Genomic DNA, 10760 nt, shown 5'->3' on the forward strand with positions numbered 1-10760 from the left:
CATCTCTCTCTGTGGGAGGGACATCACTGTGTGAAACATTGTTGTGGGGGTCATTGGAGTGTGGGACACTGCTGCGTAGGACCTTGGTGAGAGCCACCAACCCCTGGGACATTTCTCTGTGGCATGTTGCTGTATCACCACTTGGAAGACTGCCATGGAGTACATTGCAGGTCATCACTGTGTGGGACATGGCAGTATGGGTCCTGCTGTGCGAGACATCCCTGCACAGGACATCACTAGAGGGTCATAGTGTGAGTCCCTGCAAAGCAGGACACTATTGTGTGGGACATGGCTGTGTAAGTTCCAGTACATCCCGGTACAAAAAGAACATCACTGTGTGGGACATCGCTAGGTGGGTTCTACCATGGGGACCCCGCGGGAGACAAACACCACCTGGCAGGACACCGTACCTGCTCCGGCTCCCTCTCTCCCCGCACCCCGAAGCTTTGCCGCTGCCCGGTGCCCCTCGGGGCGGTGAGCTGGCCTGGCTGCTCGGCCGGGCAGGACAGGGAGGGCCGGGCAGGACCGCGCCGGCCGCCCCCGCCCGGCCCCGCCGCCTGCCCGCCGAGCCCGCCCCGCTCCGCCGGGGGCCCGTGGCGGCCGCAGCGCAGCGGTGCGGGATCCTCACGTCGGGGCGGCTCGGTGATGGGCTGTACGGTGATGGGCTGTACGGTGATGGGCTGTACGGTGATGGGCAGCACGGTGATGGGCGGCTCGGCGCTGTCAGGAGCGTTGTGGCTGGGGCTGCTGTGGGCCGGGAGCGGGGCCGGGGGCAGCTGTTCGGGAAAGTGCTGCCAGGGCCGGGATGCCTCCTGCGTCGGCGAGGGATGGAGGGAGGGAGGGGGCTACGGGACCTGCTACTGCGACGGAGGCTGCCGGCGAGCCGGGGACTGCTGTCACGACCACAGCCAAGCGTGTCCAGGTAGGTGCGTCCGCCCTCGGCCCTGGGCGGGCCGGCGGGGCCGCGGCCCCGGCAAGAGGGGCGCGGGTCGGGCGCGGCCCGGGTGGGACCCCGCACCCCCGGCCCTTTCTCCAGGTACAGGGATATCTCTACCTGCCGGGGCTTCGCGGGATGGAGGTGTCGCTGGGGTTTGGAGCTGGGGCATGCGGTCATGGGCTGAGTGCTGCGGGGGGCCAGATTCCTCCCTCCCTGGCGTCCCCAGCCCCGGGGCCAGGGCATGAAGAGGGACCAGGTTGGGGCAGCGCCAGAATAGCGGCAGGCGCAGGAAGGGGGGCAGAGAATTTTCTCTCACTAGAGATCTGCAAGGTTTCCAGATCAGCTGTAGTACAGTGACAGTCTGAAGTTATTTTACCTCTAAAATTTTATGTTACTTACTTTTCCCTCGTGCTAGTCCCGAAGACACATTGATTGCAGGGGGTGTGTCCAATTACGGAGACAGCAGGGAGATTCCTTTAGCACCCGTCTGTGTCTTTCAGCTGATTCCTCACGTCCTGCCAAACAAATAGCAATGAAATGATTGGGGAAACCCCCACTGTGAGGTTTTGGCCCCATTTCTAGGGATATGAATCAGCAAGGATTTACTGTGAAGGCAAGGGCTTTAAAATAAGCATAGGAGAATGAGTGCAAGCTCATTTGTTTAGAATGTGGTGCTAATAATGGCAGGGTCATGGATTTGGTTTCCATAAGGGCCATAAGAGCTGGACTCGATGATCCTCGTGGGTCCCTTCCAAATCAGAATATTCTGTCATTCTGTAAAAGAGTCCTCTGCTAGCCCTTGGAGGAAGGCCTGGCCCCCAAGGCAGCAGTGGCAAAGCAGGGAAAGCAATCCAGTTCTACCAAACTGAGTAGCAACCTTGTAGATATTCACACTGCCTCTTTCTGTGGTATTTCTACTCTTTGGGGTCTTCACAATTTGTCCTCCCTCCCTCTGTCTTTGATGTAGGACACAGCCCTTGCTTTGCAGGTGCAGCACTAGTACTCAGCCTAATGTCTCCTCCCAGCTGGCTGGACATATGCCAGCCTACAGCCAAAAAGTCATGAGCCTTTGCTGCACAGTTCTGCTAATTAGGGTGTATTTAGCAGGCTCAGTGCCATGCTGACACAGCCACATATCGTTGGGACCCAAGTTGGCTTATGTCTGCCTGTACTGGGAAGGGGGAGTACGATTGTCAGATGCTGTAGACACGTCCTAAGGGATATAAAGCTTCACAGAAGAATTCAGCAGAGCAGAACTCTGACCTCAGGTCTCCAGAAGAAATACAGTCAGTTCTCTCACCACTAAATAATCTCACCAGAATAACATAAGGAAAAAAATGCACCACAGGGTATAACAGAAGGTAGCATTTTTAAAATTAGCATTTTTAAAATACAGTGTTCTATCATTCAGGAAAATCAATAGGGGGAGAACTGACAAAATGCTTGCTTGTCATACAGTCAGAGCATATCACATATTTTCAGTAAATAATATGATTTTTAATATTCAAGTATAAAAGGAGAGAGCTGATAAACATGTCCAGCTCTAATTCAATAAAAATTTCTGTGCTCTTCAAAAAGAAGCTCAAACTTGTGCTTGAAAAGTTCTAAACACTTTCCTTACCATGATTTCTGGCATCTGATGATGCCCCACTGTTATCGAGATGGTATTTTTTGTCTCATGCTCAGTCATGGTTTCCTCAAAAGGCATTATGTATTTGTGCTGCCTCTCTCTTGTACCCTGTGTGGGTGCCCCACATCCAGGCAGGAAGATGGAGTTTCCGTGAAGTCTCTGTCTCTCTGCCTCTCCTGCACCAGAGCCAGAATTTGACAGTCTCTGGTGGCCCAGTTCAGGGAGCCAAACCCACAGGCAATTATTTCTGTTTTCTCTATTATCCATTTCTGACTGGTTCGACTCCCTGCACTGCCTCGCTGCCCAGTTGTGTGAGCTCCAATGCTAACACAAGCAGAGCTAACAGCACATTTGACATGGGTGGGTGTAGCATGGGAGGGTAGGATTTTGGCAGCCTGGGAAAGTGATCCTCGAACTCATACATCTAAAAACTACAAATCTTCCAAGTTCCACAAAATTCACAAGTCATTCTTTTAAAGGTAAATGATCATATATAATTTCCATGGCAAGCAGTCATTAAGTTGTATTTTGTATAAACAGAAATTCCAAATAGTTCCAGTGGGAGTTGGTATCAACTTACACAAGTATGGCTGGAAATTTTAAAGTTGTTTTTGTTCCTGTTGGATATCAAGGTCTCCCTATTGAGTCTTTCTAAATTCTGTCTATGTGTTTAATGACATCAAGAGTGTTTATTGGCATAGTTCACTGTTTTGAATGTAAAGTTCAAAACTTGAACACATAAATGTGAAGAAAGGTGATCAATGGTTCTTGTATTACAGCTTGTTTGTCAACCTGTTCACGACTCTTGATTTCAGCACCTCCTGAAATGACATTTCATTCTTTCGCAAATATTTAACAGGATGAAGTATTTAGGGAAAGTGTAAAGTGCCTCAAGGATAGGTAACCAAGAAATGTGTTAAGAATAATAAAAAAACAATGCTCCAAAATAATAGAAAACACTGAAGGGAGGGGCTTCCTAAAGCTGCCAACGGCACACTTAAATTCTGTCATGCCTAAAAATTGCAGTAGATCTGGTACTTTATAAGTAGATAGCTAAGCAGAAGTCCAGGGACTTCTGAACCTAAGTCCAAGAGTTTTTAAATAAATTTCTTTATAGTTCTAACAATGATGAAAGAATGTTTTTGTACCTAGATAGCATTTTAAATAGGAACTACTGTACAAGAAGAAAGCTGAGAAATGAATGAGCTTGTCACTTGAACTGGAGTGGTTACTCTGAGAAAATCCATAGATCTTTATGAATTGCAATGTATGTTGTGCAATGAACATATAGTAATCCTCCTTTTTTTTCCAGACACGTGAAAAAATTAAATGGAATTTGACTCAGAAAAAAAGATCTATGATTCACAGTGCTGTAAATGGAAGACAAGAAAAAAGTTCTGACTACTCAATCTATGATTCATAAGATAGCAATGTAATTTTTCTGTGTATTTTTGAAATTACACATTTTAGTAGGTATCTGAGCACAAATCCTATAATTCAGGCTCCTTTGACTTGCAACTCCCTCGTTTTTCAAAAAATCATCATCTACCATTGCTGTGTTAACTAAGCTGAACCAATAGCAACATAGAGACCATAAAGATGTAGCTATGGGTCCCTGATACTTCTTTTTGTATTTCAAAAGGTGACACCGTTCCTTGTATATCATCTCTGGGACCCATTCTCTGTCAGGCTGAGGAATTTGACATCTTTCCAATGAGACACAAAATTGATGTACTGTCCCTTAATAGTTGCTGGGTACTGACAGCAAGAACGACATTATTATCCCACTGACTAAATTCCATTCTAGCAACCCAATATTCATATTTTTCCACATGACTGAGGCAATTCATCCTTCTTGTTCTAAATCTTGATGACCATAAAATTGCCATGTATTGCCACAGATGACTAGTATTTAACTGTCAGCTTGGTTTAATTCCAGTAAGACATGAAGTCATTGCTTTATTTGTTATGCAGTTACTAGTCCCTTTGGGAGTTTCCTGCATGGAAAATGTGATGTTAGACCTGATGCTATCTGCATATCAAGGTGCTAATATGGGATTAAAGTTATGTGGAAATTCTTACGTATGCAGGCCAGCTTGGAAGAGGGTCAACAGATAAGGAAACAGGCTAGATAGACACTTATTGTCCTTTGGGTACTCTGGTAATGATTGTAGATGTGTGATCAGACATTGAAGTCTATCCACTGAAGTACTACTAAATAAAGTGGGCTCAAGGACTGTTTTCTGACCCTGCAGTCAGGTGGCAAAGACTGTCAGGTCCATACTACATTTAGCACTTGTTTTGGCTATGCCATTGTGGGGTCTAAGACATTTCTGCTATCACTGGTTTCCTTTTCTAGTTCCCAGTGCTTGAAACAAATGTCTGAGGGTTATGCTGCAACATGTCATCATGGTATCTTCACAGCCACAGAGGCTGTGTCATATACCTTGGGGTACCCAGATGTGTCTGAGGGCAGTGCCTGGTGGTGCAGTGTCAGGTATCTGCATGTGGCAAAGGGAGCTGTTTTCTGTTATTTCCCAGTGCTGTTCTACAAATCACACCCAGGGGCTATCTGGGAAGGGGTTTATCTGTACATAGAAGAAAACACCAGAGAATGCTAGTTGTTGAGCACAATGGACAACTGGTGGCCCAATATCCAGAGCAGCTCAGTGATTCTGTTTCAGGAGAGTTCCTTGGGGCATGGGATGCAGCATCCTCAGCCACTCATACACCTGGTGCTGTCAGGGCACTAAAAGTGGACAAGTTTGGTTAGAACAGTGCAAAGTGAGAACAGAGGAGGGGAATTATAGTAGTGTGACAAGGACATTTGCCAAGTAGCCTCTTTGAGAGGTTTTATCTGCTTTACGATATTGGTAGTTCTCCAAGAAATCAGAGATGTAGTGACAGAGCAAACACGGCAATTTCAATGTTTTATGAGAAAAATCACAAACCTCAAGGAGGTTATCACATTCTACTCTTTCTTTCTGATGTCTTATACTGGCAGAATCCCAAAGGGCATAAAATATTATCCTGAAAGACTAGTTTGGTCCCATCACTTTTCTGCAACACTGATATAAGTATGTAACTAGTGCTTAAGCTGTTAAGCTTCTTGGGGATTTAAAATGTAATAGGAAATATGGAAAAAAAATCAAAAGCATGGGATATGTTCCATTACAAGCTAATGAGAAACAGCATACATGGGAAAGGAAAAAGTTTTATTTAACTAGATAATGAGAAGTATGACCCAAACAATTCAGAACCAATTTAAGATAGCCCAGCCACTGATGATAATGTGTATTTTGTACCATTGTCCAACCTGAAGCACCTACCAGGTGGCCTTCAGGAAAAGAGGCTACTAGAAATGGACCACCGGTGAGATTAAATGTCCTTGTAGGCCACAGGTTGAGGACAACTCAGGCAGGGGAATGATTTCTTGTTCTCAGAGAATTCTTTCTCTTGATGGATGCCCATGTGCGTGACATTTTTCTTATTTCCTCTTTCACTGCAGTGCCTGCTAAGGCTGTGTATACTTGAACTTCCTTGTTGGAAGGGTTATGTTTGTTTCATCAGTGAGCACCCAGAGATCATCCTCATTCAGCCCCTCAGGGCTCAGTGTGCAGTACTGTTTTGAAGAGCTGTAGTATTCATTTTGACTGCTAAAGGGGAAATTATTAGGCCAAATAGTTTTCAAAACCTGGGACTTGGTGTTCCTGAAGATGAGGCTAAGGAAAGTTCACTTTCATGGAAACATGTGAAACCTCTGTGTGTTTTGCATACTATGTTAATGGACAAATAAAGTGAAGAATCATGTGTTGTGTAGCTTCTTACTCAGGAATAATCTATCCTTCATCTGTTTCTGTATTCTCTGGAATTCAGGCTGCAAAACTTTTCTTCCAGAGTAGATTGTATGTATCCACCTGAAAAAGATATCTGGCATATTATTCATTAGCAAGGCTGACACAGAGCAACTATTTTGCCAGAATATAAAAGAGAAATGCAAGAGAAGGGAGAACTCTAGCTCAGAAACATGTATATCATGCTTAATATAAATAAGAACTACACAGAGCATGCCATCACTATTAGATGCATTGCAGAGAATAAACTAAGGAAGGAAATGGCTACTGGATAACAGATCTGATTTTTGAGTTTAAAGACAATGCTGAAAATGAGAGATGCTAAGTCTACCATGTACAGCTCTCACAGAAAGGTTAGAAGTGACAAACATGAAATAAGGGTTCTTTCTCTACATAATATGATGATTTCATCTGTTTCTAAAGAACCTAGATGTTATTTAATCAAAAACATCTCAAAGGCCATCAACTGGGCTAAAGGTTTCAATAGTTGCCAGAAAAATGCCACAAAATACAAACCAAAGCAGTTTTCATTCTTTCTTCATCTGAGACCTTCAGTTAGCACACCTAATATGTGCAAAGAGAGAAGTTCTTTGAACCTCTATTAGGTTGGGTTAGGAGAGATCAAAGGTGTGAGTATATGGTACCTGTGCTATTGATACTCTGCTAGAGGGAAATGCATCTTCTTACAATCCAAAATTTACTTTCAAAATAATGGCACTTTCCCTGTAATGTTTTGGTTAAGTTCAGAGGAAGTTTGTTGTCCATGAGAACTAAAATTCAAATGTTCAGTGGACTGTTCTATAGTTGGGAATGAGCAGGGTCTGCATCGTTCTGAGACTGAAAAAAACCCCAAAATTTTCACCAACAATTGTCTTTGCAGCAAGAACCATGGAGTATGACACCCTGTGTATAACAGGGCAACAAAGCTGTGGCACGGGTTCTTACTTAAGTGTTGAGGAAAAAAGGGTTAGAAATCAATCTGAGGGGAATCAAGAATGCTGAAAGGCTTCCTGAGTTCTGCTACCTAATGTTCCAGCCTTTAAACAAAATCTGGTGGTGTAGGAACTGCCAGTGCAGGTCAGACTGCTCTGGTCTAGATAATCCATAAGCTGGTCTCCTTTGGGGCTAATGCTGTATGCTTCAGAAGAGGGTACAGAAGAACCTCATAGCTGTAGTGAAAGGTTTTGATGAGGGGCTGTTTGTTTATACACAAGGGATCAAATATGGAGCCAAGCACTGCAGGTAGGTTTGAATGTTAAATCTGAGGATGCAAAACTCCTGGAAGAGCATTTAAAACTTTTAAAATAAAAGGAAAAAAACCCCACAAACCTCCAAACAGAACAAAAACCCCCAACACAGTCTTAATACTTCAAGCTTTTGAAGCAATTAGGATAAAACAGAAACCTTGACTACTAGTAATGTTTCAATACTCCTTTGCAGCTCTTCCGTGTGTTGTGGGGGAGTGGAGTCATTGGAGTGGCTGTGCAGAACAGTGTCATCCCGGTCTGCGAATACGTAGGCGCTACGTACAACAGGAACCTAAAAATGGCGGGGAACCTTGTCCTGCTCTGGAGGAGAAGGCTGGCTGCCTGGAATACCTGACTTACCAGGGGGAGGACTGCGGCAATGAACATGGTATTCTGTCTTTATCTGTACACTGTATCCATCAAGGCTGCCATAAATTTTACTGATGTCAATGAACAGGGAAAAAAAAAAAAGCAGCTACCTGTAGATAGGTGGTTAAAAATACAATTGAAAATGTTGCTTTCTACTGTCATATTGCTTTTTATTTTATTATTTTTTCCCCATTCTGGCATTTCTTAATTTCTATTAAGTAAACAACTAAACTAAGTTGCATGCATTCCCTTCAGTTTCTGGACATAAGCCCCTCAGTAAGTATCAAATTATATCTGTGCAAAGCTAGAACACAAATTCAGCATGAAACAGGAAAGAGTACTCTTTGCAGAGTTCCAGGACATCCTACTTCCTCAGACTAGATGGCATCCATTTCTAGATATTTTTCTTCTGAATAAGGAGAGCTTAGCTGTAGGGAATGGGGTTGACATCTGATGTTGCCAACATTTTACCACTTTTTCAATAAAGTCAGCCAATATCACATCACCATCCACAAGCTCCTGGTTCATTCATCTGCTGTTACAGTAATTGAAATATGGCTCAGCTGTTGTCTTGCTGCTTTACTATAACTGTTTTCTTCCTCAGTCCCTGCTTTCATAACTACCTCTGAATACGGTAAAGAAAGAAAACGACGAGCAGTATCTTCTCTCTGGCCTTCAGACAAAGAAGCAGCTGGGTAATCTGTTTTTCATATGCATGTGGGTCATCTTGCTCAGTAGAAAGTAGCTGGCTACAGAGAAAAATGTAATGAAATTTGCAACAATTAAACAATAAGCTATAGCTTCTACTGGTTTTCTTTCACGCAGTTTATTTGCATGTTCTAGACGTTGTTTTTAATTACTTGCTAATTGTCCTGAATTAGACATTGGGATCATGGCAAATGTGATGACAGCTGCATTTGAAAGCCAACAGTACATAATGCTAAACCAAAGCTGAATGTGTCCTAAGTGTAAGTCTAAGAAATTAGACTTAGGCCACTGAACCCATAAAGTGGGTTGAACGTGATTGGTCTCAAGAGACCTTTTTTTTTAAACTAATTGACACAATCAATAAAAAAATTTGTTTGGCTACCAGTAGAGATGGCTATGAAGTTTAAATTAGGCTATTACTGGGTCTGTAAGCTCATAATGCTTTGTCCTGTGCTATTTTCCCCAGAACAATAAATCCCATTGGTATTCTTAGTCTCTTTTCCATTTTCTCCTTCAGCAGAATAGAAGCAAAAATATGGATTACCAAGTTCTGCTTTTCAACATAATTTAAGAATACAGAACACAACCAGAAAGTGGGATTATACATAAAGCAATGGACTGGAGCATAGAATGAGAAATAGTTTGCAGAAAGTTTTTAAGAATCCTTTGATTAGGTCAGGTCAGAAAGAGACTTGTTAGCAATGATGATGTCTAACTTGCATTTTACAAATACCACCTGTTTGGCAAGTAAGTACATTCAAAGTAAAGATAAAGCTTGTGCTTTATCATAACTAATTTAGTACTTTTTCTGCTGAGCAGATACTGTGTGGAGTTTAGAACAGAGTCACTTTCACACCACTGTGCTTTGGAGAACCGGCCATACGCTCGCTGGATGCAGTACCTACGTGAAGGACACACTGTGTGCGTCGCCTGCCAGCCTCCAGCTATGAACACCAACACGCATCGCTGTGCTGGGGATGGCCATAATGTAGACGGGTAAAGAAAGCCTTTTTTTCTCCTCTCTCTTCTGGAGCAAAACCCAGTACAGAAGTTAAAACTTCTCAAGGTCTCATTAAAAGTTGCATTTATTATACCTAAAAATGAAACAGCTCATATCACTTGTAGAGCTCAGAAGGTTTACTCTTTCTGTTCTCACAGAATTGGGAAGTAATTTCAACATAAGAGTTCAATGCTTTGCAAGCTTTATTTACAATTGTGAAGGAATAATGCAACTTCTGTAGTGCAAGAGGACTTTTTACAGTTACAGGCACTTTTACATAAAAATGGTATTTCCTGCCATAATCCAAATCTGATTGCAGGTTTAATAGTGGTGGGTCAGTACGCCCCTCAAACCTATATACCTGGTTTATAGAAAACTAAATGTGAAAGTAGACATTTATTATTCCTAACAGATTTTTACTTGATCGATACTTTCTTTAATATGCATACAACTCAATACCTGTACAACCAGATACTTAATCCACCATCCTGTATATATACTTCAGAATATAGTGCCTGCTCCATAAACCATTTCAAGAGCTAGATGAGTCCTATGTGATTAAGCAAATCTAATCTTCTGACATGTTATACTACATAACCCAATAACATGAAATACACAATTTTCAGTCTTCTAATTCCTCATTTATTGTCACATTTCAGAGGCAAAATCTTACACTGGGAAGCAATTGGCAACTCTCAGTGCCAAGGAACCTGGAAGAAGATTCGGCAACTGGAACACTGTTCATGTCCCCTGGTGCATAGCTTTATTTTTACATAAAAGTTTAAAAGACCTTTAAAACAGCAACCACAAAAGATTGAGAATATTAACATCAATGCCAAGAAATCTACATCTTTATGCTGCATTTTCTGGAGCCTAAACAAATTTTAAAGGAGTCAGAACTTTAGAAGAAGCATTTCGGGAAACTCTCTCTGCCTTAATACAAAATGCTAAGACTGATTTTCTATTAGAACTAGAAGCATATTTCCATGTTTCTCTTTGGTAATTAAGATCTAGT

The 10760-nt window shown here is 42.7% G+C and overlaps 1 protein-coding gene across 1 annotated transcript; it reads left to right on the plus strand.

The window, feature by feature from the left end:
• The first annotated feature begins 633 nt into the window (after positions 1 to 633).
• Positions 634 to 10588, plus strand: SBSPON (somatomedin B and thrombospondin type 1 domain containing). The gene is made up of 5 exons (XM_027694900.1): positions 634 to 922; positions 7862 to 8056; positions 8642 to 8732; positions 9565 to 9741; positions 10405 to 10588. Exons 1-5 carry the CDS (start codon positions 646 to 648, stop codon positions 10520 to 10522), a joined length of 858 nt encoding a protein of 285 aa, XP_027550701.1. The 5' UTR covers positions 634 to 645; the 3' UTR covers positions 10523 to 10588.
• Positions 10589 to 10760: the final 172 nt, after the last annotated feature.

The sequence above is a fragment of the Neopelma chrysocephalum genome, unplaced genomic scaffold (assembly GCF_003984885.1).
Source record: "Neopelma chrysocephalum unplaced genomic scaffold, ASM398488v2 Primary Assembly neopelma1_22, whole genome shotgun sequence".
NCBI lineage: Eukaryota > Metazoa > Chordata > Aves > Passeriformes > Pipridae > Neopelma > Neopelma chrysocephalum.